This window comes from Sorghum bicolor, chromosome 4 (assembly GCF_000003195.3).
Source record: "Sorghum bicolor cultivar BTx623 chromosome 4, Sorghum_bicolor_NCBIv3, whole genome shotgun sequence".
NCBI classification, from domain to species: domain Eukaryota; kingdom Viridiplantae; phylum Streptophyta; class Magnoliopsida; order Poales; family Poaceae; genus Sorghum; species Sorghum bicolor.
In genome coordinates, this window is record NC_012873.2 from 54743677 (window position 1) to 54769806 (window position 26130).

At 43.8% G+C, this 26130-nt stretch overlaps 3 protein-coding genes across 3 annotated transcripts; 2 read left to right on the forward strand and 1 right to left on the reverse strand.

Moving 5' to 3' along the window:
* LOC8055424 (ras-related protein Rab-2-B) lies at window positions 506-4281 on the forward strand. The gene is made up of 6 exons (XM_002452311.2): window positions 506-801; window positions 989-1128; window positions 2140-2222; window positions 2317-2521; window positions 2606-2674; window positions 3864-4281. Exons 1-6 carry the CDS (start codon window positions 756-758, stop codon window positions 3951-3953), a joined length of 633 nt encoding a protein of 210 aa, XP_002452356.1. The 5' UTR covers window positions 506-755; the 3' UTR covers window positions 3954-4281.
* Window positions 4814-8156, reverse strand: LOC8070571 (small nuclear ribonucleoprotein Sm D1). Its single transcript, XM_002454040.2, has 4 exons — window positions 7998-8156; window positions 7802-7878; window positions 5243-5434; window positions 4814-5151 (listed from the first exon to the last, which is right to left on the reverse strand). Exons 1-4 carry the CDS (start codon window positions 8009-8011, stop codon window positions 5090-5092), a joined length of 345 nt encoding a protein of 114 aa, XP_002454085.1. The 5' UTR covers window positions 8012-8156; the 3' UTR covers window positions 4814-5089.
* On the forward strand, window positions 9176-11815 carry LOC8055425 (bifunctional epoxide hydrolase 2). The gene is made up of 5 exons (XM_002452312.2): window positions 9176-10167; window positions 10278-10495; window positions 10604-10765; window positions 10870-11105; window positions 11190-11815. Exons 1-5 carry the CDS (start codon window positions 10095-10097, stop codon window positions 11443-11445), a joined length of 945 nt encoding a protein of 314 aa, XP_002452357.1. The 5' UTR covers window positions 9176-10094; the 3' UTR covers window positions 11446-11815.

Below are 26130 nucleotides of genomic sequence, written 5' to 3' on the forward strand. Positions count from 1 at the left end.
ATATGGCAAGTGAGATTTTCTTCTGTCTCCAACAATTTGCCAATTGAGTTTGATAAAATTAAAACGAAAACTCACAACTAACAACCAAATCAACTAATCTGCTGGATAGCAAGTTGACAAATATGGACGTGCGGTGTTGCGGAATGACAAGTTGCCAAAAGATAGTAACACATTTACCAAATTATTGGAGTGACTATTTTCTAGCATAAATAATAACATAGTAAGGTCTTGTTTAGATGCGATTTTTTTTTATTTCGCTACTGTAGCACTTTCGTTTGTTTGTGACAAATATTGTCCAATCATAGACTAACTAGAATCAAAAAATTCATATTGCAATTTACAAGCAAACTGTATAATTAGTTTTTATTTTTATTTTTATTTAATATTTCATGCATGTATCACAAGATTTAATGTGATGAGAAATCTTGAAAATTTTTTGATTTTTGGGTGAACTAAACAAGGGCTAAGTTCATTTTAGAGATGGCAAAACCGCGCCGCGCGCCGGCCCACCGCCCAGCCAGCGAGGCGCCCCGTTGGAATCCGCTGGAACGGGACGCGTCGCCATTCGCTGCCGCGTCCAGTTACGTTTCGCTAGCTCCGTTCGCGTTCGCGTTCCCGTTCCCGTTCCCGTTCGGCCTTGACAATCCCCACCCCAAGTCCCCAACGACGCAGGATCGAACCGAATCCTCCGGAACTCGCCGCCGTAGGACCGCCGCCGCCGCCAGGACCGGCCGACCCGATTCCATCGATCGAGGATGTCGTACGCCTACCTCTTCAAGTACATCATCATCGGCGACACAGGTCCGTCGCCCCCTCGCTTCCGAACCCGCTGCTCCCCTGATCCCCGCCGCCCTGCCCCTTGCGGGGGAGATTGGATTGGATCCACGCGGCTGGGGATCTGTTGCCCGGGTGTCGTGTGGTCGCTGGTGTCGGTAGATACGAGCGGCGATTGATCGGTCCGTCGGTTGTTTGTTTGTTTGTGTTGCAGGCGTGGGGAAGTCGTGCCTGCTGCTGCAGTTCACGGACAAGCGCTTCCAGCCCGTGCACGACCTCACCATCGGCGTCGAATTCGGCGCCCGCATGATCACCATCGACAACAAGCCCATCAAACTCCAGATTTGGGACACGGTCCGTCCTGCTCCTCTCTTCCCTTCCTTTTTTTTCCCTGTCCTCTTTGGTGTCATTTAGGCTGTGTGCGAGGTTAGCAGTTTTAAGCAACGGTGGCTGCAGGAATTTGAAAATAATTCAGAAACAAAGGCAGTTAAGTATTGGCCATTCGGATCCTTAATTGCCGATGGTACTTATGTTCCTCTTGCGGTTTGCTGTACTGAACTGATAATGCTGCGATTTTGGAATCGCATAGACTCTGCAATTCTGCAACATCCAGCCAGTCTGTGCAAAATTGTGTATCCTTTTGCAGACTCTTGTCAATTTTCCTTTTTCAAGTAGGATACCCTGCTTGTATAGAAAGCGAATAAGGTCATATGTATGTCTCGGCCATTCTGCTGGCTTACAAAAACATCCCAAACTTAGGCTACCACTAGGTAGTGACAAAGCACCAGACTCCAACAAGCTAACAGGCATTAGTCTATTTTGATTCTATGTTATTAGTCCCTGTTTCCTATGGAAATTCTACTGGCAGTACGAAAGAAGCATAGTCTCGTGCATTCTAAATTGCAAGTATGATTGCTGATTTCATTCGTACTTATCAATATAAACTTAAGGAAGTTATATAGATGTAAGAAAAAAATCTCCTCTTAGACAATTGCACCTATATCTCAACTTTATGTAATTGCGACACTTTTGTTTGCAAAGATACCTTTGATAATTGCAACGATGCTCTGGCTACATGTGTTCAAGAATTTAACACTTTTAACCAGGGTATTGTATGTAAATCCTTTTTATTAGCATTGCCCACATTAGTTCAAGTTTCAGAATCTGTTTATAATTGCTTGGTTTGTTGATTTGTTCATCATGTGGTATGGTCAATTGGTCATGTTGGCTTTTGTTTCTTTGCTTAGGACTTAGGACTTGGTATATGGTTTTAATTAACTACAACTGCAACACATTCAGTACTTTTTTGTTGAATGTGATGTCATGAAGCGCTATATGCTCAATTGATTATGACTTGAATTTCAGGCTGGCCAAGAATCATTCAGATCTATTACTAGGTCATACTACAGAGGTGCTGCTGGTGCCCTTTTGGTTTATGATATCACTAGGTACTTACTACTTATATGGTTTCTTTGGTATATTTATATATCTTAGGCATTTAATATCACTGATGATTCTTACGTTTGAGTCACCTGACTTCAGGAGGGAGACCTTCAATCATCTCGCAAGTTGGCTAGAAGATGCAAGGCAGCATGCAAATGCTAACATGACAGTGATGCTGATTGGAAACAAATGTGATCTTTCTCATAGACGTGCTGTCAGCTATGAGGAAGGCGAACAGTTTGCCAAGGAGCATGGTCTGGTCTTTATGGAGGCATCTGCTAAAACTGCACAAAACGTTGAGGAGGTGAATTTTTTACCCTGCTACATGTTTACTACTATTGCCCACTAGTGTCTTTTCTAACCATTTTAACATTGTTTTCTGATGTAGGCATTCATTAAGACCGCTGGTACAATATACAAGAAAATCCAAGATGGCATATTTGATGTATCAAATGAGGTTAGTTTTTAGTTACTTTCCTTTTTCAGGTGTTTGTTCAAGGTTGTGCTAGGCATTGGTAATTACGGAGATCTCAAGTTTATAGCACAGTAACAATTCATTTAATGTGGGAACTGGTCTTAAATCCTGCCACTGGCTTGTATGATTATTGCAAACTTGCTACAAGAAATTATAAAAGTCGACAAAAGAAACAGAACTGTCATTTGAGTCACATTCTTGCACAAAACTTTTTAAAAAAACTCTTGCACTTTTTCACTTCCCCCAAATCCTTTCGGCTGTATAAATCTACAGAAATGTTGAAGGCTTTCTAGAAACCTGTAGTCTGTAGAAGATTGATTAAAAATGTTTGTGGCCTATCTGATGCATTTTTTACTTGTACCTTCAAGACCAATACCATATGATGTTATGTACTCCCTCTATTCCAAATTATAAGACGTTTTGGCTTTTCTAGATATATAAACAATGTATCTAGTTTTAGAATAGAGGGAGTAGTATTTTGTGTAGGATTTCCACAACCTCAGCTTAAGGAAGATTTTTTGGTGCAGAAAAAAAGAGGGAGGGGGGGTTACAACTTTTCCAATTCAAATATTTTCTACTTACTAGTTAACAGTAGGAAGTATGGATATGGAATTCTAGATCTCTAATCCCTCATCATAGCTAATGATTGAAAGAGTAGTCTTACATTTTTTTTTAATGATTGTGAATGTGTAATGATAGGCATCCTTTTAAGTTTTTTTTTTCAATGATAGTATTGGTTTGATCTAGACTGTAAACTACTAATAAGTATATACATGAAACCATATTCTTTTACAGTTCTGGGGGTGTGAGATTCTAGATCTTTAATCCTCATCATAGCTAATGATTGAAAGAGTAGTCTTACATTCTTTTTTTTTTATATGAGTGTGAATGTGTAATGATAGGCATCCTTTTAAGTTTTTTTTTCAATGATAGTATTGGTTTGATCAAGACTGTAAACTACTAATAAGTATATACATGAAACCAACTTGATATTCTTTTACGGTTTTGGGGGTGTGAAATTCTTTCTTTAATGTGAAAGAGGTACATGTCTTTTGCATGAAGTGTCCAGGTGCAGGATGGTACCGTACTATTCCTTTTTTGTGTGTGTTGATGAGTCATCGTAATCTTTTATATGTTTTGCATTATATAATGTTTTCCCTAAATGTTACAGTCCAATGGGATCAAAGTTGGCTACGTTGTTCCCAACTCATCTGGAGGTGGTGCTGGCTCGTCCTCCCAGGCTGGTGGCTGCTGCAGTTGAGTGGTGGCAGCGAGTCATACAATTGCACAAGTTTCTCCCTGCACTATCTTGATGTTTGCCTATAGCTGGCCCCGGATGATTTGTTCTTTCAGCCATCACGTTTCAATCCATGAACAAACCATCTCCAGTGTTAGCTGTCATTTATACTTGTGCAATCTTTCTGTAAAGCCAATCATTGACGATTACTACCCTATGTGTCTTCTGTAACCAAATTGAAATCAGTTTTATGGTATTCATTTGTTCAAAATGTATATATGCTTCTGTGCCAAGTCATGTTGTTTCCCTGCAACCCTATCCCTACGATGAAATTTGGTGGAGCTTATAGCTACAACCCGAGACATAGATCTTGCTGGACAATCTCTCCCTGATTGCATTACTGGATTCTGTAAAGGCAATCATTCACGATTACTGCCTCATGGGCTGTCTTCTGTAGCCAAACTGCAATTGGCTTTATTATGGTATTTTAATTTGTCTGGCTAGTGTTGTTTGTCTGGCTAGTGTTGTTTCTCTGCTGCCTATAAGGCACTCCCTTTAGTGTCTTTTTTAAACAAAAAAAAGGCTAGGTAATGCTTATGGCAACTGGACGAACTCCGTGATTGCATCACTGGGCAAAGTCTATATATAAGGCACTCCCTTTAGTGTCTTTTTTAAACCAAAAAAAAAAGGCTAGGTAATGCTTATGGCATCTGGACGAACTCCGTGATTGCATCACTGGATTGTGGATTCTCGCAAGAATCTTTAAAGAAAACAAAGATCACGACAATTGCACTTCATAAATTGCCAAGTATGGCTGACTTGAGAATGATTTCCTCACCAAAATGTCAAATACATTGGGAATGTAATGCATAGAACGTATGCGATTAGCGAATAGTGCAATCTTTACTCTTCATCATCATTGTGTGGTATGGTAGATAAAAAGTAGGGCATATGCTTACTAGAGATAGTATTTAGTCGTCATCCATAGGAGTTGGAAAAGAACATATGATCACATTGTAAACTCATCAACATGAATCCACAGCAAAAACAACTGACACTAATATGGGTGCCATAATCAAAGGCATACTCCATACAAATGATAGGAATGTAGATTACACTGCAGATGCACGCAGTGCAATTTCCAAAAGCTGCGAGCATGCTCAGCGTCCCCGACCCCGACCGCGCCCACGACCACGGCCACGCCCACGTCCCAAGGGCTTCCCTGGTTTTGGACGACAATGGATGAGATTACAGTGCTAGCAGGTAGTAAATCTCAAAGGTTGAAATGGGAGAATAAGAAAAGGAACTCTTACCAGAAGTAGGCTTCTTAGGCTTGACCCTTGGTGTTTCCTCAACCAGCAAAGTCTCCAGATTTAGGCTGTCAGGAAGAATATAATAGCGGATGTTGTTTCCCCTCACACTAAGGTGATCAAGGGTAACAGGATTTTTCCCTTTTAGCGTCAGCTTTACAGTCTTCAGATGAGTATTCATGCTGATGTCAACGCCTACAAAGTGATCATAAATTCAGATACAGTACTGAAATAATATTATTTCTAGGAATCTAGGATTACTGAAAAGTCTGAGGGCATGGGAGAGAATTTTAATGGGATGTTAAAAACTGATTATAATAAAAGTCATGCGAAAGATGCTGACAGATAGGCAATGATATAGGCAACAAATGAAAGGCTAGTAAGAAAAAGATTAAAAACTAGCCATTGTTTGCTGGCAAAATCTGTAATCTTACATCTCATGGCACTTCAAAATTCAAATTTCTAAATAAACTCCCATTGAAATATCCCATGCTTATATGTACTTGGGCAACTCACTAACCTAATTAAATGCCATAGTGGTATTTCCTACACATTCTGTAAGACACATTCAACAATAGCTCAAGATCAAACTTCAAAATTCTCCCTGCTTCAGATTTTTAAACGTTGGTAGGGATTGCCATGTTTAGTTATACTGGTACGGAGTAACTGATGCTACCAATGAAGCAAAATTTAAGATTTGTGGAGTTCTTGTAAGGACTGAAATTAGATGAACAATTTTTAAATCACAAACAAATGACAAAAATCTTCTCATATGGTATGTTCTAAACACCATGAAACTTAACTACCTGAACCTAGTTGTATGTATACGTAAATCATAATTGATCGGATAACCTACGAAAGAAACATTACATTGTGACTATGAATGCTAAGTAGGATTAATCCAATACATAAAGGACAATGCACATATCCTTTATCAAATACTCCCTCCATACCTGTAAAGAAAGTCATTTAGGACAACGACACGGTCTCCAAAGCCTAACTTTGACTCCTTGTTTTTATAAAAATATTTATCAAAAAATGGTATATGTATATTTTTATGAAATTATTTTTCAAGACAAATCAATTCATATGGTTTTCACATTTCCAAACTCAACAACTTAAAAGTTATTCATGATTTATATTCCCAATGTTTGACCCAAACCTTGTCCAAAACGACTTTCTTTATAGGTATAGAGGGAGTACCATAGTATCTAGTGGAGGCATTGCAGATAAAATAAATTTCTCGAAAATTCCAACATATGATGAGGACATGAAACAAATTACTATCCAAAGTTCAAAGTACACTAGTACAGACTAATTAAGTAAGTAAGCATGAAAGTTGAACCCTCGGAAAAAAAGATGCCTACAAGAAAAGTAAACATGGTCTGTGTGTGAAGCACAAATAAATGCTTGGTTCACCCCCCCACTTTCACAAGCACCTAAATTAGAAGGAAGTAGGAAAACTATACTCAAATTTGGTTTAGGTTGCATCTGGAAATCTTCCATTTCCACATTTGACAACTGAAATCGCCTAAAAATTTTAACCACTTTAAGCATAATTTTTATGTGCGGGACTAAGACTGCCTCCAACAGCCCTCACCTATATACAAGACGCATTTGTTCCTTTGGGGCACACAAGAAAAAAGGATCACGCACCCAAATTGGTTGTTTTCCAACAGTGGACCCAAAACAAGAGAGCCCCCGATGCTTGCGCCACCCGCTTCCGCTTCCCCCCCACCGAGCAATCCCTGCATGCATCGCTCGCTTCCTCCTCCCTACGGAGCGCCGTGTGCCCAGCCTCCCGACCCGAGAGCCGAGTGCCCAGCCGCCAGCGCCCTCTCCCCTTCCGGTCATCTGTGGGTGGATCCAGTCGATTGGGCATGGCGGCGCCCCTTTCCCAGCGGATCTGAGCGCTGAGCGCCGAGCCTCCCTCCCTCCCCACCAAGCGCCCAGCCAGCGGTGCCCTCTCCCCTTCCGGTCTCTGCAGGCGGCACCCGTCACATCTCAGGTGAGTGGGCCTTCTCCACCACAGCACCAGAGATTTGGGTTTGAGGAGAGAGGCGACGTATATTTGGGTTCCCTCTCTCCTTCGACGTAAAATAGGTCTCCCATTTGCGTGCTCTGTTGGACGGTGATTTTTGCTTGTGAAATATGCATTTTTGGTATGGGTAGCGTGATGCCTCTCTTGTTGGAGACAGTATAACATTACCCATTGAAACCAAGCATTAGAAACTATAAAAATGACCAACACTTCAAATCAGATTTCTAACAGCCAATACTGGTAGCAAGGCAAAAATTAAAGTGAATTACACAAAAAGGAAACATGATGCTGCAAGTCACATGTTATATGGAAGGAATAACTCGAATATATGGGCATACTAGAGATGAATAAAATTCACTGTAATTGGACCAAGCGGAAACTGGATGACAGTAAAAGGTCATATATTGGCTCTGTTAGTCACATGTTACTAGGTTATAGCCACAAACACAGTTCTAAACCCGCACACCTAAAGGCGCCCCGCCCCTCTAGTTCCCAGTGGTAAAGTTCGCAGGACGTCATACCGGTAATGGTTCCGTGTACGACGGTGCCATTCTTGAGCTCGATGGTCACCGTTTCGTTGTTCAGCTTCATCAAGAACCTGTAAAACCGCAATCCCCCGCCCAAATCCGCACCAATTCGGGCGAAAATTGCACCAAAGGAATCAGCAGAGTGAACCGAATCGAGGAAAAACAGGGGGAAAAGGGGATGCTGGCTTACCTGACGAGCTTCATCTTGGAGCCGCTTGGTGGGAGACTCGGGGCGGAGGTAAAGCTAGGGTTTTTGCGGGGGAGCTGCTGCCTCGAGCTGATTCGGAGCGGGGGGAGGAGGCATAAAACCCCTTCTCCCAGTCTGCGGCTGTAGACTGTAGTCGCGAGATGGGCTCAATGGGCTGTAGCTGGGCCTATGATTGGTTTCACTTGGCATCACTTAGGCCTTGTTTACTTCCTAGAAAATTTTGCAAAATTTTTCATATTCCCCGTCACATCGAATCTTTAGACGCATACATGGAGTATTAAATATAGACGAAAATAAAAACTAATTGCACAGTTTGGTCGAAATTGACGAGACGAATCTTTTAAGCCTAGTTAGTGCATGATTGGACAATATTTGTCAAATACAAACGAAAATACTACGGTGCCTGTTTTGCAAAAAATTTTGGAACTAAACAAAGCCTTAGGCATTACTAAATCCGTGTGATTTTGTAGTTCCCTTCATCCCGAGTGAACAAATTGACTCAGGTGTGTTATCGAATTTACTTCAATCCATCTGAAAATTTTTGGAAGTAAATAGTTGCATTTGATTTCAGGAAAGCTATCTGGTACTCGGGTGTTGCTGCTCATGCCATCACTCGATTTGGTGGCCCTTGGATCTGCGATTCTCCTCATCTCGTTAGTACTCCGTCGGTCCATAGAAGAAATGCAATTCTCATATTTAACACTAACACTAATGAGACAAAAAAGTATCATTAGATTAGTTGTACAACAAATTTTCATAATATATTTATTTAGAAACATAAATACTAAAACTATTTATCATGTATTTGGTCAAACTTGAGCTATTTTGATCGGGATGTTTGCCTATTTTTATCTCCCAGTCTCTATCGAAACATACAGCTCTTCTATTTTCTTCGTCGTCTTCCTCGTGACTTTGAGAACCACGGCCTTGCTTCCAAAAAATTTTACACAGTACTATTTTTATTTATATTTGACAAATATTGTCCAATTATTGACTAACTAGGTTTAAAAGATTCGTCTTACAAGTAAACTGTGTAATTAGTTATTTTTTTTATTTATATTTAGTACTTCATGCATGTGCCGCAAGATTCGATGTGATGGAGAATGTGAAAAATTTTGCAAAATATTTTGGGAACTAAACAAGGCCCAGGTCAATGCAAGTACTAGGCGAGAAAGTTATCCAATTCATTTCTTACTTAGTAGTTGTTGCAGATTACATCTTATTCGATCATATTTTACTATTTTTGTTTAGGTATAAGTAATTGTTCGTAAATAAAAATGATCAGAATTACTTGAACAATCCTTTTGTTTGGCCTTTTTCTTTTCTGTATGTTTTATTTGGTTCCCCTTTGATATCTTCCAATTTGGTTTTCACACAAATAATCTAGCTATTTTTTTTGTTTTGTTCATTTAATATTTTTTGCATTATTTTGATAAGTTTTATTTGGTTCATTTGATCTGAATTCAATGGTCATGACAATCCAATGTTCCATGGATCAGAAACATGCGATTTTATTTCTGATATCAATTGGGTGTTTAGGTAGCATCCAACACTCGGATGCTAGATGCTCCTAAAACACTATTCGTTTGATCCTAAGTCCATGGGGTCGGGTTGAAACTTGAAAGAGATTGAGAGGGATTCACCTACGAGTCAAAATCTCCCTCTGCTCCCTTCAATCCCTCTCATCTCATAATCAAACGAACAAGGCCTAAGGTGGTGATTCGACCGTACCAAAACACTGAGTCGTCAAAACTTACGATTGATAAAAAAAAAAGCTATAAGACGTAAGAGGTGACATGGCCTCCCTTTGGCTCCGGCCCTGGGTACAGGACTGCTGGTGCTGAGATACCTGATCCATCGATTCTATGATTCCACCCTGTCTAGTGTTTGTGCTCGTCTTCGGAAAACACCATATGTGTCCAAGTGCCGTGTGGCGCTAACTGTGGAGGACCCAAACGGCAAATCCAAGGCAGAGCAGACAGACGACAGGCGGAAGGAACTGTCCATCGATGTGCGTCCATAATATCCCTCCCTACAAAAGCTGATGAAATACGTAGCCTTGAAGAGCAAGCAGCAGCAATGGCGCAGGAGATCGAGCACACTCACCTCCTCATCCGCGGGCTCAACCTCCACGTCGCGCAAGTAGGCAAAGGTGAGCGAGTCTCTGCCATCATCGTTGCTTGAGTTGCATTCATGGATCCCAACCAATTCCCAGCGGAGAAAGCAGAGTGACCTGTGCTGTTGTGTTGCATTGCATTGCAGGTGACCTGGGCACGGTGGTGTTCCTGCACGGCTTCCCGGAGATATGGTACACATGGCGCCACCAGATGCTGGCCGTGGCCGCGGCGGGGTACCGCGCCGTCGCGCCGGACTGCCGTGGGTACGGGCTGTCCGACCTGCCGCCGGAGCACGAGGAGGTCTCCTTTGACGACCTCGTCGCCGACGTGCTCGGCATCCTCGACGCCCTCGACGTCCCAAAGGTAAGCAACAGCTCACCACTGCACCAAACCGAAAACATTTGCACGCCCGTGACAACACACTGACGCTGAGCGTTGCCATGATGCCACACGTGGTCTGGTACGGTGCAGGCGTTCCTGGTGGGCAAAGATTTCGGCGCCTTTCCGGCGTACGAGTTCGCGCTCCAGCACCCGGAGCGCACCCGCGGCGTGGTGTGCCTTGGCATCCCCTTCAGCCCGATCCCCATAGCCATCGACGCCTTGCCCGAAGGCTTCTACGTCCTGCGCTGGCGCGTGCGTACCTGTACCACTCCACTCCACTCACTGCCTCTGATAAAAAACCCTTCTTCTTATCGAAACTGACAGTCTGCAGCTGGTGTTCCTTCTGATGCATGCAGGAGCCTGGCAGGGCGGAGGCGGACTTCGGCCGGTTCGACGTGAGGCGCGTGGTGCGCACCGTCTACGTGCTCTTCTCCCGCGCCGAGATCCCGATTGCCGACGAAGGGCAGGAGATCATGGACCTGGCCGACCTGTCCACGCCGCTGCCGGAGTGGTTCACCGAGGAGGACCTCGACGCCTACGCCGAGCTCTACGAGAAGTCCGGCTTCCGCTACCCACTTCAGATGCCGTACAGGTAGCCGCCGCGCGCACTCCTCTCAGCCAAACAGACTCTGATGATGTTCCTTCCATGGAAAATAAAATGGATTTGGGCATGCAGAGCTCTACACAAGATCCCGAACCGGCTGGACGCCAAGTTCCAGGTGCCGGTGTTCATTGTGATGGGGGAGAAGGACTACTGCTTCAAGTTCCCGGGGTTCGAGACCGCCATGCGCGGCGGCATCATGGACAGCTTCGTGCCGGAGCTGAAGATCACCTACATCCCGGAGGGGAGCCACTTCGTGCAGGAGCAGTTCCCAGAGCAGGTCAACGACCTGCTTCTCGGCTTCCTCAAGGACCATCCCTCCACTGCGTAAAGGATTTAAGGAGAGAGTGAGACCGTGAGCTTGGATCCATGACTGTGATAAAAAAAATGATCGTTGTTACGTTACCCGGTCGTAGCTGTAGGTAGAGGTGCTTTGGATTTAGATTATGGAGTGAAGTCTAGTTAGACTCTAGTTGCTTTGGATGGGATTGAATGGGATCTATAGAATCCAAAATTTATTGGACACTAGGGGCCGGTCATATGCTTGTCCGTTGCAACAAGAAAAATTATATCATGATAATCTAAGTTTGAAGGTGCTATACTTCACCAAGAAAAGAAACAATAGTTTGAGCGTGTTGCTTGCAATTCCATTTGTATAATCAATCATATCAATAAAACATCGGGTCAGCAATCTTGAAACATGGCCGAGTGATTCCTGATCTTGAGACCCTGGTCAGCGTCGTGGACAAAGAACCCGCGATCATATTTTCCGTTTGTGACTGTGGACTGGTGGATGTAACACGATGAGAATGACGTATACAGTACATGAAGAGCAAGTGATGTGATGGGAAATGAGGGGAAATGCATGTGATGAGATGGGAGAAGGAAGGCAATGGTGTATGTGGGCATGCATGATGGGAAGTTTAATTTCCTAATTAGCACATTGCTGATTTTTAAGGTTCCATTTTCCAATTGGGTGGGAGGGTAATTAGCATGTGAACTCTTCAGAACTGCAGACGGGGTATATTTTCCAATTTCCAATTCGGTTGAAGGGTAATTAACACGTGAACTGTGCAGAAGGGGAAGAGGTATATAGCTGGTTTAAAATCGGTCTCAGGCGGTTACCGCTGCCGGATAGGCCGGTCCATTTAAATCTTTTTTTTTAAAAAATAGAGATGTAGATAGACAAGCAATTATGATATTTGCATAATTGCATAATAATTCATTTAACATTTTTAATCTTTTTAGGCCTCTCCGAGGTCGAACAATGTCAGCACATATTCTTTTATGATTAAGATTAATGTTCCTCAACTAGCCGTTGGACTGCGCACTCACTGGACTGGTCCGGTGGTGGCACTGTGGAGCAATTCGGTGCATCCACGTCGATTAGCCATCGGGCAAACTAGGGTCTTGTTTAGTTTTCAAAAATTTTGCAAATTTTTTTCAGATTTTTTATCACATCGAATCTTGTCGCACATATATGAAACATTAAATATAGATAAAAAAATAACTAATTGGATAGTTTATCTGTAATTTGCGAGACGAAAATACTACCTTGTGCATTTTGTAAAAAAAAATTAGAAGTAAACAAGACCTAGTTGTTGTAGACCGTTGGAGGTTCAATGATATGGTTGGTCACCAGACTAATCCGGTGTGTTGATCTTCCCTTCAACCTTGCTACAGCCCTCTTTAGTAGAATACTCAGGTGAATCTAACATACTTGTTTCCTCCACGGGCCCGTGCCTTGACGTCCAGTGCATTTCTTCTCCTTGTAGCAGACCAATCCAGTGCTCCTACTGCAGCCGCCCAGGAATAAGTGTGCACGCATGGTCCGACTGCTCTGGTGTTGCACAACAATCTCTGTTTTATTTCGTTTCTTCATGTGTCTTCGTCTGGAATTCTTCTATCTTACGTCTTGGACTCCTAGTATCACTTATAGGTATTCAACATGTGTTGTTTGAGGTGTTAATTATCTAGATCACCACTTTGCCTAAGTCCATGTCCACCTTACATCCATTTGAACTATATCTTATATACTATAGCAAACAAGATTAATCCAAATGATCGTGTTATTCATCAAACATCAAAATCCAATTTAATGGTCCATGGGGTCCATTTTTTCTTACAAATTAGATACCATCTTCCTAGAGACACTTGAATAGAGACGGTTTTGAGAAATTTCTGAAAACCAATTCTAATCTTCTCTAAAAACAGGTTGTATAGTAGTATCTCATGAACAATCTTGTAGTGCTAATAATACCGAGAACCAAATGCTAAGGGTTTAAGGTCAAGAGAAATGTATTTTGTAATCCCATCTATACCCATGAATTATGCTAAGCTTAGAATTAGAAAGTGGATTTTAGTCATTTAGTTAGTTAATTCATTTTTTACTCTCTAGCGCTTAAGTAATTTTTGAGGTTTATCATATATATGCTATGCTTACAACTTACTAATAATAGACCATCTTCAGTAGCGGTGGCCTTGAGAGTCTCCATGAGGTGAATTTGGCTAGTGAGGGTGGATGAATCCTTATCTCTAGTGCAGTTAGTTTCTCTCGTGGCTACAGAACCGTGGCAAATGAGGAATTCCAGATACTGGGAGATAACCCTTTGTGCAGCAGCGACAACGATCACTTTCAGAATTTTTTTTTATGTTGTGTGTGGAACCTAACTGAAAAACAAAGCTACTTTTCAATCACTCGCAGAGCAGATAATCATCATCATCTTTAGTTCACTCTGAACTGCACGTATGTTGGCTGTCCCAGACCATGGCAAAAACCACATGAAGTCATCACGTAAAACACGGAGGAAAGCCAAGCTACGAATGTGCTGGAAGAACTACAAGTCACCGTCATGCCCTGTCCAATAATCCATACTTGATAGCCATGAAATCTCTCCAAAGAAGCGAGAAGGTCAAATAATCATGCACAGCTACCATCGAGCGCGTCACACATGTCAGATGACAATAAGCAAAAGATGGTGAAGTAGATGGAGCTAGATCAGTTATGATATGCAGGGTTGGTCTTGGTACAATCCTGCTATTTATTGTACAAGATTTGTATCGTACTTGTATTTAGACGACAGCATGCTCCACCTGAAAAATACACAAAATTCTATCATGTATCCTGATTGCCTGCAGATAGCCCAAAAAAAAGAAAAAAAAAGAAAGAAAAAGAGGGTTGTGCTTCTATGGTTCTGTACTTTATTAGTCTATGCATCACCATATCCACAGGATACATTTACCAACATGTTCTCATCCTACTAACTACAAAGGACAGGATCAACCTCAAAATGCTGAAAACCTAGAGTATACTAACTTGTCATGGAAATGCAAACTTCTCAAATATGTGATTATGCGATATTCAAATATGCGATCTTCGGAGGATATATGGTATAAATGATGCAATCGCCAAATCCTTACTTAATTATTGTTCCTAGCTAAAAACTTACACATAGCTGAAATTATTTTAATTTTGCCTTGCTATAGTAGCACAATTAAGGTAGCTAACTAGATTTAATACACTACGAATATAAGGTATAAAAATATGAAGAAAAAAATGATGCTAGACGACAAGACACTTGTAAAGGCACAGGTTACTAGTTGTCTATAGTTATCGTGATGGAAATGCATATCGTGATATGGAGCACAAAACAAGAAAAGATATCGTGACGGAAATGCAGCGTGGCATGACCTTTGTGCCTTGACTTTTCCTACTATAGATAGATGCTCTATTGCGTGCTCGGGTTAACTCTTTCCACTTGTTAATTGCTAGAGATTATCTCGTAGATACGACACATGTACTCTAGACGCAGTAGATCTGACCACCATATGTGAACTTGAGAAGTAATATTAATAAATATGTAAAAACTAAAGAAATTCATGTGGAATGATAAAAATAATTTGAGTTATTTTTTCTTTGGAAAAAAAATGTATTGCACAAACTTTGATTCCTTGTGTGAGCCTCACGCAAGACGTGATACCGGAGGTGAAGGCGGTCGAACGCTTAATCTTTGTTTTCCACTGCTTGTTACCTGAAGCATTGCTATAGCATCAAGCTATATTGATTTTTGCCTGTGTAAAAAGAATTTTAACTTGTGATCAGTAATTTGCCAGAAAGCTTTTTAGAGCACGTAGAAACGGCAACAAAAAAAAAAGTGGCACGTGGGGTGCATGCCCTCTCCTTGACGTTTCCATCCCACACAGTCGACACAAAGCAGTCGGACAGCCCTCCAATCTCCCAATTCAGCCCTGCCGCGGAACGCTGTTCCACGTCGGCCGCCGCGGCGCCGCCCCCTTCTCCTCCTCCTCCTCCTCCTCCTCAAATAGGGGAGGCGAGCGCCACCATTCAGTACACTTCTTCTCTGGCTCTCGTGCCTTGCCTGCTGCATCCAGTGCGAGGTCACCGACGGAGCAAGCCGCCGTCGCGGAGCGCCCGTTTCCGGACGGGCACGAGGTCCGCGACGGCGACCGAGATGGACCTAGCCATCGGTGGCGTCGGCGTCGATGAGTCCTCCGCGCTCGGGAGGAACGTGTTCGGCGTCAAAAGGGTGGTCTTCCCGGTCGCCGAGATGTCCGTCCCGGGTCGGCGGCGCCTCAGGAAGCGGCTGAGGTCGGAGCTCGACGCCGTGCGCGATCTCCTCAGTAAGGCGGAGCTATATTCCTGCATTTCTGGCGCAGCCGGCAAGAAGGACGACCGGCTCTTTGCCCCCGGCGCGGCGGTGGAGGATGATGATGGTGGGTGCAGAGCGGCGAAGAGCAGAAATGTATCTCCTTTCGCGGAGGCGGAGCGCGCAAGGGAGTCGAGGCGAGATGATAGGGAGCGGCTGGCCTGCCGCCTGGCCACGATGGCGGCGGTGCTGCCGGATGACGTCGTCGCGTTCCTGCAGAACCGACGCGTTGGGGATGCCGATTCCCGCGAAGACGACGGCGAGATCGAGATGGACGACGTGCAGTCCATGGAAGATGGTGCTCTGTTCCAGCTGAAGATGTTGCTGGACAAGTTCGCGCCGGAGAGCACGCCCAAGTTGCTGGTGGACAAGTTCGCGCCGGAGGTGAGCACGCCGAAGAGTCGCGGAGAGCGCGCACCACTGCCTGCCTCCGGCATCAGCTGCCTGTCGCAGGCGGAGAACCAAGAAGCAGGAGGCAGAATGCCCCCGGTGCAAGAGGAAGAGGAGGAGGGCATCAACATCTGTGGCGGCGTCTCTCGCATAGCGATCCGGGACATCGCCGAGGAGTACGGCGAGCTCGTGAATGACATCGGTGTTCAGCTCCTGTCGCCGCTCCAGCGCAAGTACGTCGATCTCGCCGAGGAAGACAGCTACGTTGACATCTGCGGCGACGCCTCTCCTGTCGTGTTCCCGGCCAAGACCTGCGATAGCAGCAGCCCAAGCTTAAGCACCAGCAGTGACTCCGATGCAACATCCTCTGATTCCGACTCAAGCAGCAGCTCGCCGGAGGCTCTTCCCAAGGAGCATTCATGTTGCAGAGCCGGAGAACCAGTGCCGGCGCCTGAGGCTAATCCTATCCAAGGCAAACACAATGCGCAGCCACCAGAGCCGGCACCTGAGGCGATGCATATCGCAGAGCCGGAGAAACAGTGCGCGGCGGCGACGGTGTTCGCGGTCACCAAAAGCCCACCTGCGCCGACGGTTCTTCCCAAGGAATGTGGCGCCCTTGCTCAGCCACCAGAGCAGGCACCGGAAACTGTCCAGATTGCAGAGCCAGAGAAGCTTAAGGAAAAGTTCGTGGCGCCCGCGGCTACGGTGCACCCCATCACCGGCAGCGCGCCTCCGCCTGCGGTTCTTCCCAACGAGAATGGCACCTCTTCTCAGCCGGCACCTGTGCCGGCGCCAGTGGCGGCGCAGATTGAAGAGCCACAGCCACAGCCACAGCCACAGGAGGTCCAGACGAACGACCTGATCGCCATGGCGCGACAGGAGAGGACGAGGCGTGCGATGGCCAAGGCTCGCCAGGAGCTTCTCGAGATGGAGAAGGCGGCGCTGCGCGACGAGCGCATCCATCCGCGGGACATGGAGCTGCTGGGCATCGCGGCGTTCGAGCACGTCGTGAGCACCGTGCGGAACGCGCGCACGGCGCAGCCCCAGGTGAACGATGAAGTTGACCTCCGTGTCTCTCCCGGTCGCCCCAGCATATTGCAGCAGCTGGGGGTCTTCCTGAAGGCCGCGGATGTCGGCGGCGAGGAGGAGGAGGAGGACGAGGACGAGCAGCCGCCACCGCTGGGCGTCGCTTCTGATGGTGAAGACATGGACATGGAGATAGAGGACGGGCAGATTCTCTAGGAACGTAGGCACCATGCATGCGTCAATATAATGCTGTTTTGCATCGTTGGTTTTGTACAACCCCTAATTCCCCACCTTGGAAAAATCAGCTCTTAGTATTTCCATTCTCAGGCTAGTGTTTTTGCATGGTTAACAAGCAGGATAATGTATGTTTTGTCTGTTTATTTATTTGTTGGTGATAGCCTTTTCCAGAATCCTTTCATTTTGGTTTCAAACTTCTTGAATTTTGGTTCACAAGCACGAAAATGATTCATACTTAGCCATTTCCAAAGAGTGTGTGTACAAAAATAATTAAGGCCAGGTTTGGATCCTAACAACTAGTTGACTAGTTTTTAGTACTTAAGAATCAAACAAATATACTATTTGTTAGTCCACTAGTTATGGATTAGTTGTTAATATATTAGTCCATATATAGGAGCGAATAAGACTAGTTGTTAGTCGTAATCCATCGAAACAGGCTCTAAGAATTCCCAGGCCATTGAACACATGGTTCTTCCATCCTTAAATGGAGATTTGATGGCCCTTATCAATTGAGCTAGATACAGTAGCAATCCGAGTCATCTTCAACCTCTAGATCTCCTTCTCGAGGTGTGTGATTCCACCACTACCACCACAACAACATAATCTATAGCATGTCTTCAACTCATACGTGCAACCACACTATTCTTTTTCATCTCTCAATCCTTGTATATGGCACCTCAATGCACCATTGAATGTGCATTGGGCAGGGGTGCATTGTGCAGGGGCACATGCCCCTAAGGGAAAAACACCTCCATAAAAGTAAGCGATAATATGATATTCAAATATGTGATCTTTGGAGGATATATGGTGTAACTAATACAGATCGTCAAATCCTTAATTATTGTTCCTAGCTAAAAGCTTACACATAGACACATAGCTAAAATTATGTTTGCCTTGCTATAGTAGCACAATGAAGGTAGCTAACTAGATTTAATACACTACAAATATAAACTATAAATATATGAAAAAGATTATGCTAGAAGACAAGAAACTTTTAAAGGCATGAGTTACTAGTTGGCTATAGTCATGTCACTCATGATACGAAGGATAAATCAAGAGAAGAGATACCGTCATGGAAATGCAGTGTGGCATGAGCTTTGTGTCTAGACTTTTCTTACTATCAATATAAGTTTTATGTCGTGCCCCGGTTGTTTTAACTTTTTTGACTTGTTAATTGCTAGAAATTATCAGGACGTGCGCACGACGTAGCCCCAGGTAAACGATGGAGTTGGCCTTTGTTCTTTCCCGATTGCCCTATCATATTGCAGCAGTTGAGGGTCTTCCTAAAGGGTGATGGCGGTGAAGAAGAAGAGGACGAGGAGGAGCAGCTACCACCACTGGCCTTCGTTTTTTATGGTGAAGACATGAACATGGAGATAGAGGGCATGTAGATTTTCTAGGAACGTGGGCACCATGCAAGCGTCAAGGCACCGTTGTATCGTTGGTTTTGATGCTAGTGGTTTTGAATGGTTAACAAGCATGATAATGTGTGTTTTGTTTGTTGGTGATAGCCTTTTCCAAAATCTTTTCGTTTTGGTTCCAGTCATTTTGAATTTTGGTTCACAAGCACAAAAAGGATTCATACTTAGCCATTTCCAAAGGGTGTGTACAAAATAACTAAGGCAATGTTTGGATCCTAACTACTAGTTGACTAATTGAAAGGACCAAGGATGCGCCTAGAGGGGGGGTGAATAGGCGTTTCTGAAAATTTACAACTTAAAAATGCGGAAACGATTAGAACTGGAGTTTTCCAAGCAAATGAAAAACTCCACACAAAGATAATCAGAGAAACAGTTGTAAACAATATTAAATAAGTCTAACACCTGCACCACAGAGATTAGATCGCATAAAGAAATATTCTTGACAACTCGCAAATATCGGACGCGTCCGGTATCAACTCGGACACGTCCGAGATACACGAGCACACAACACTTAGCTGTTTCTGTTCTCTAGCTTCTCCTAAACCTACACACAGCTTGTATGATGAAGTAAAGATATACAATACCCTGCAAGAAGGTATCCAACACAGATAATACAAATTAAATATATTCTGCTGTGCTGGCACAACTCGGACACGTCCGGCTTAATCTTGGACGCGTCCGGAATTCACGAGCAGAGGATATTCAATCCTTGTGCTGTGAAACTTCTTCCTTTCCCTGCAAAAACCTCAATCACAGTATATATGAAACTTGAACCCTACAGAGAAGCTCACACAAAGAATAAGACACAAATTTTAAATGTAATGCAAAGGGAGACACAAAAATTTGTTTTACCGAAGTTCGGTCTCCGTAGAGACCTAATCTCCGTTGAGGGGGCTACGGGTAAGGCACTCGATGACCTAGAGGATACCACTAAGGTCACTCTAGCTCAAAGGTCCTCCCTAGAGGATACCGCGAAGGTAACTCTAGCCGGAGTCTCTTCCAACTCCAACTCCTCCTTCCACTAGTTGATTTCTTCCCTTGCGGAGGTGAAATCCGACCTGCACAAACAATCCGAGGCAACCACAAACACTTGGGTGCTCTCCGGCGACGCCTAACCGTCTAGGACCGAAGAGTCCAAGAGTAACAAATGCAAATCACGAGATAGACAATATGCTCAAGTGCTCAAGAGGTGGCTTGCTCTCAAAACCGAAGAACTTTCAACCCACAAGTTGGATTTGTCAATCTAGACCAAACACTCACAAAGAGAGGGTTGTGGAGAGTTAGCAAAGCTCAACAAAGTGTCTCCAAGCCAGTAGAATCAGTAGCCCTCAAAGAGGAGGGCTGAGGGGTATTTAAAGACAGTTTTCAAAACTAGCCGTTAACTAGCCGTTGGCCATACCGGACGCGTCCGGTATCATATCGGACACGTCCGATATGAACGAGGCCAACAAACTTACCCCTGTTAGCTTGCTACTCCCAACCACGGAGAAGCCTACGTCGGAACTCCCGACGTACGTCGGAACTTCCGACAAGACAGCACTACTGACGTGCACCGGAAGTGCTAACGCGCTCCAGAACAACTCCCTGGTCACCGCAACTCAAAAAGTTAGTATGCGCAACAGTACTCATACCGGACGCGTCCGGTATGCACGGCCTGTGCACATTGAGTTCAACTCTCAGGTTAGTCTCTCTAAGACCTCACATGGGTTGACTTGAGCACTAGAGAGTATTAATCCATGTTCATGATGCATCCCTCTTAATAGTACGGCTTTCCTATCAACTCAAGGGCAAAAGATAAATCAAATTTAAACCACTTGAGAAGCTTCCATCAAACCAAAGCCTTTCTTTCAATTCTTGATAAGCTGAGGATGTCATCATGTCAAACTTGTTTTCATCTTGAGCATAGCCATCTTGAGCACATGACTTGGTTCCATTCAATAGATAGATTTGACTCCAAATGTACCAAGTCATTTCCATTAACTACTTCAATAGTAGATTTGATCCTCCACAACAACATGACCCTTAGAGCTTGATTAGTACCTCAACTAAATGCAAGTAAATCCTTCTTCACCCGAGCTAGGTTTTTCGGTCGTCAAGCCGTCGCTTGCCCTTCACCCTTGCTTAGTACCTCGAAGCCTTTCCTTGCTATCTTCACCATCTCAAGTCTTCAAGTCATATTGTGCTTTGAATCATCCAATCAACTTTATACTTTTCATTTTTGCTTTCATATGAGTGATAGCTATCTTCACAATAAATAAGCCTCTTTCAATAATTCCATTTGCATTGTTGTTTTGTGCTTGAACTAGATTGCTTCATACAACAATACATAATTTTGGCTTTTGTAGACTTGAATCAAATCCTGTGAGATAGCTTTTCCCTGTTTCACACTTAGCAAGATCATTAGTTCCTTTAATCATAGTTGCCATTCAATCATCCAAAACACATCAAGTGGCTTAATGCACTTACAATCTCCCCCTTTTTGGTGATTGATGACAACCTTATTAAAGCTTACAAAAGATAATAAAATTAAGCTCTTGGGTTTAATGATTTATTTGAAGCTCTTCCTTAATATGTGCAATATGAGTGGAATTCATAATGAGACCTATAAAGGTCAATTTGCACATTTTAAGTGAGTGTCAAGCTCCCCCTAAATCATTGCATCCAGTGCAAGTGAGTGTGAACAATATAACCGTGATGCACATGACATGTAGATCACACAAGAATAAATATGAAACATACACCAACACATGTCATGGCAACACACTTGCAAAAATAGAAATAAAGTAAAAAAAATAACCAACACACATAGCAAACATCACATAGATTTCCCAAGTCCACAAGTCACTAAGATAAAGATCATGTCTTATTCAACATCTCACATAGACTCAACATGATACAAGATGATATAACAAGTCTCATGATAAATAAAACAAGTCTCATTCATCAAAGAGCTCATCATAGACACTAAAACTGCAGTACATATCTCAGAATATGCCAAACATGAAGAATATCTGAAGCTTTAATCAATATCTCTCCCCCTTTGTCATCCATCTCCAAAAAGTGTACAAGAAAGCATATGACATAGGAGGGCTGCAAGCTGTAACCGGCTGTCTCTCACTCGTCATCGACATCATCATCATCATCATCATCATCATCATCTCCATACCTCTGATCTGGAGAGCGAGAAGTACCTGGTGGGCGAGAACCACTTTGTCCTGGGTCACCTAGATGACCATATCCACCAAAGCCACTAGAGGTCCCTGCACCACCGTAGCCAGACTCACCAAAGTAAAGAAAACTGTCCCACCAGTGCTCCTGTGACTGCTGCTGCAAGGGCGCCTCAGGCTGCTCGCCCTGGTCTGTCTGACCCTGCTGTACCTGTGGTGGAACTGGCTGTGACTGAGAGTATCCACCAAACTCCTGCTGAAACTCTCTCTCATATCTAGCCTGCTGCTGCTCAAAAGTCTCGGGCTCACTAGCACCATCGTCAGAAATAGGAGACCTAGGAGTAGGAAGCTCATTCTTCTGTGCAAGCTCTTTGAGAGTATGAGTATCCTTCCTCCTTGCTTCTCTCTCATGGTGTTGTCTAGTCTTGATTGCATTCATGTCCTTGCACATCCCAAATATAGCACTGAAAAACTTCCTAATGGGAGAAGGAGGGGCATGGCCACGTGAAGAAGACCGGGAAGGACCACGAGGTGGAGTAGGGTGTGCTGCTGAACCTCCTCCTGCTGCTGCTCCTGGAGGTAACAAATCAATCTCAGCCAAGTCAGCAGCAATCTTCATAACCTTGTGCTGCTTGTCATACTCAAAGGAGTAGCCTGTCACCTGTCGAATCATATAAGTGATGTATGGTGCATAGCCACATCCCTTGACTGGTCTCTCACCCACTGACTTGATCTCATTCCAAATGAAATCAAACACACTAAATGGTCTAGCATTAGGCAACATCCTCATCAATAGATTTCTGCTATAATCTCCCACATTGCCCTTGTCTCCAACCTTGCAGGCGATGGTCTTCCTAAACATCCTGTCCAAGTATCTGTATGTGGGGTAAAGACCTTTCACCTTCCCCACAACTGCTCCTCTAAAGCCTGGAATGTACAGCTGACCCATCCTCTCTGGAGGTGTCACTATCTCATCATGAATCTTGTCTCTAGCAAGATCCTCCTCATCAAATCCAAGATATCCAGCAAAGGCTGCATACTCAACACTGAAACACTCTCCAGCTGTCATCCAGTGCATCACCCTATCTGAATCAACATACAAAATGGCATAGAACTGAGCCACTATCTCTGTGTTCCAATCATGCTTGAAGGACATGATCTCACTAGCACCAATCCGTGCACAAATATCAACAACTTTATCAAGTGAAGGCTTCTTGTGAGCCTTCAACTCCTTCCACTTAGCCCACTGAGACTTGATGACCACAGGATTTCTAGTCAAAATAACAGTGGTGTAGAAATCAATCTGAAACAGAGTGCGAAACCTGTAGTCATACATCACCTGCTGCTGAGTACTGGGATCCTCACTCCTAAGAGTCTTCACTCTCTTTGTCATCCCTGTGCCCTTGTAATTTGCTCTCTGCACAAAATCTGGCACATTAGGAGCATAGACTCTAGGATGCCCCAAGTGACGTCCGCCTCCCTGTCCTGGCTGCTGTGCTGGTGGTACATTCTGGGCCTGCACATGGTCTTCATCACTATCCTCAGACCCTTGACCATTGCCTGACTCATGTCCAGACTCAATCTCACCTCTGGCCTCAACTCTGAACTGATCTGACTCTGAAGTAGATGAAGAATCATCATCATCACTACCTTCTGCATAATCAGCTGGTGCTCTATCTGCAAGCCTGCCAGATTTTCTCCTCCCACCTCCACTGCCACTGCCACTACCGCTGCCAGCTGCTCTCCTAGCTTCCCTAGTTCTTTTGTAGTACCTCATGGCAATGGGATCATTCTTGTGCTTAGCTCATGGCTCAATCCGTCCGTCTCTAGTCATGATCTCCCCCTGAATCCATAAACACCAAGGAGATATATAAGCATTTAGGGCCATGTCCAAAAGTGCCTCTCATATTGCCATAAGATGAAACAATAATCATTCGATGAATTTGTAATCACCTAGACACAATTCAATGCCAAATAGGTTCACAAAGCATCTACAATAATCATTGAGATCATCTAAGACAATAGGGAAAAAGTCTGAAGCAAGAAAGCAGCAGGTGCTGCTCTGCTGATCCATACCGGACGCGTCCGGTATGAGGTCGGACGCGTCCGACTTGGACGCAGCAGCCCCATCCTAGGGTTCCAACTCCAAAACTCAACCAATTCAATCCAAACTTTGGACACGGCTTCTAGACAAGGAATGTAGCATCTTCAATTTCTTGCTGCAGATCCTTGATTCTTGATGCTTGGAGACTCCAATCCACCTTCCTCCCTTCCTTTTCCACGGACAACTCACAAAATCGCTGAGGAGATGAGAGAGAAGTGGCAATGTGCAGTTGGGAGGGAGAAAGGGAATGAGGAGAGAACAGGTCTGAAGGGGTACGCTGTTTCTTTAACCCCGCGCATACCGGACGTGTCCGAGATGAAGCCGGACGCGTCCGAGATGCTCGGGCTCCAAATAGTTTGCTGAATTTCTTCTTTTTCTTGATCCAAGACCCCTTCTATGTTAACACTGAGTCCAAACACATATATACTTAATCCAATCATTTCTCATCTCTTTTCTTTACAATTTGTACTCCAAAATATTTCAAATCTCTTTTTGAAATTTCTTCAAGAATTCTTTCCTCAGTCTTATGTCCATGAGTCTTATGATGTCTTAGAGATGTGAGGAAGAGATAAAAGAGTGACTTAGGACTTGAGAGAATCATGCCGAGTGTGATTAGGCAGTCAATCAACCAAGGAGAACAATAACCACACTTAGCATGATTAGGTCACAAAGACCAAGAATCAATTGTTTTCACAAACCACTCAGCCTACTCATGCTATTAGAGATTTTGAAAAGATTTTATCTTAAGTCAATCAAATGCACATTCTAGCATAAGGACCTTACATGCACTTACAATGCTCATATGAAACCATACCTTAGCCTTGAGCCCCTATGAATACCACTTAGTGTAATCTGAAGTATGGTCACGTGCATTCCGGACACGTCTGAGATAATGTCGGACACGTCCGAGATGTCCCACACCCCTGCAATAAAATCTTTTGGGCAGTAGAGCTAGTCCTGGACCACTGTTAATGGTTAAATACTAAAGTGATTCTAGCTCATGTCTTTTCATGGGCTTCTCATCAGAAAATTTCTGCCTCGAGAATATCGGACACGTCCGACCCAATGTCGGACACGTCCGACATGCACAGGACAGAAACTAAACATTTTGTTTTCTAGCCATTCCTTTTGCCTTTGAATTGACCTGCACACAGGTGAAAATATTTCTCTACTAGAGAGACATTAATGGCATTGAATGGTAAGTTAGAAAGTGGTCAAATTTACTTAGTCACTTTCTCAAATATCACAAATATTGCTATTTGTGAAATATTAAGCATGAGTGACTAAGCTAACTGGTTTAGGTACTTCTCACCGACGATGAAGATGAAGTGAATGATACGACAATTTAGTTAGCTTTGGGTCAACTACATATTGGAGATTGATGAACAAGTTGATAGGTTGAGCGTGTCAAATGTAAAGACATGGTATGCTTTCTCAACCACCCCAAAGCCTTCATCTTCACCAAGTACCTACAATTACAGCTTAGGCACACTTTGGTACCCAACTCTTGTTGGGTCCTATAGAGTTAGTTGCAATGTGCTTAGGCACCCAAGTGGCTCTAGTGCTACCATGTGGTGAATACCTTGCTTGGCTAGTACTAGATCCATTTGTGGTCCTTCTAAGCTTATCATTGAAAACATATGCATTTGGCTTGGGCATGTTACCTTTGGGACAATCATAGCTTAGATGTCCCTTTCTTCTACAATTGTAGCAAATGCGGCCTTTGTTGCTACAATCCTTGTTTTGTTTGTTGTGACACTCATATATCATGTGTCCAACCTCATTGCATGCATAACATCTTCTTGTTGCAACTTGAGCCTTGTTTCTTTTCTTCTTGAAATCCTTGCAAGTATTGCTCAAGTGGCTTACTTTGTTGCACTTGATGCTAGCTTTAGGTTCATCCATCTTGAGTTGGTTTGCCAACTTGCTAGAGGCCTTTTTCTCGTCCACTTCACACTTGTTGGCCCAACTCTTGTTTGGACACATATCTCTCATGTGCCCATA

Coding starts and splice junctions, on each gene's coding strand:
- LOC8055424 (XM_002452311.2), top strand. CDS start 756: ATGTCGTACGCCTACCTCTTCAAGTACATCATCATCGGCGACACAG. Junction 802..988: donor CATCATCATCGGCGACACAG/GTCCGTCGCCCC, acceptor TTTGTGTTGCAG/GCGTGGGGAAGTCGTGCCTG. Junction 2,522..2,605: donor CTGCACAAAACGTTGAGGAG/GTGAATTTTTTA, acceptor TTTCTGATGTAG/GCATTCATTAAGACCGCTGG.
- LOC8070571 (XM_002454040.2), bottom strand. Junction 5,435..7,801: donor CGTACACGGAACCATTACCG/GTATGACGTCCT, acceptor ATCACTTTGTAG/GCGTTGACATCAGCATGAAT. Junction 5,152..5,242: donor GCCTAAGAAGCCTACTTCTG/GTAAGAGTTCCT, acceptor GTCCAAAACCAG/GGAAGCCCTTGGGACGTGGG.
- LOC8055425 (XM_002452312.2), top strand. CDS start 10,095: ATGGCGCAGGAGATCGAGCACACTCACCTCCTCATCCGCGGGCTCAAC. Junction 10,168..10,277: donor CGTCGCGCAAGTAGGCAAAG/GTGAGCGAGTCT, acceptor ATTGCATTGCAG/GTGACCTGGGCACGGTGGTG. Junction 10,766..10,869: donor TCTACGTCCTGCGCTGGCGC/GTGCGTACCTGT, acceptor TGATGCATGCAG/GAGCCTGGCAGGGCGGAGGC.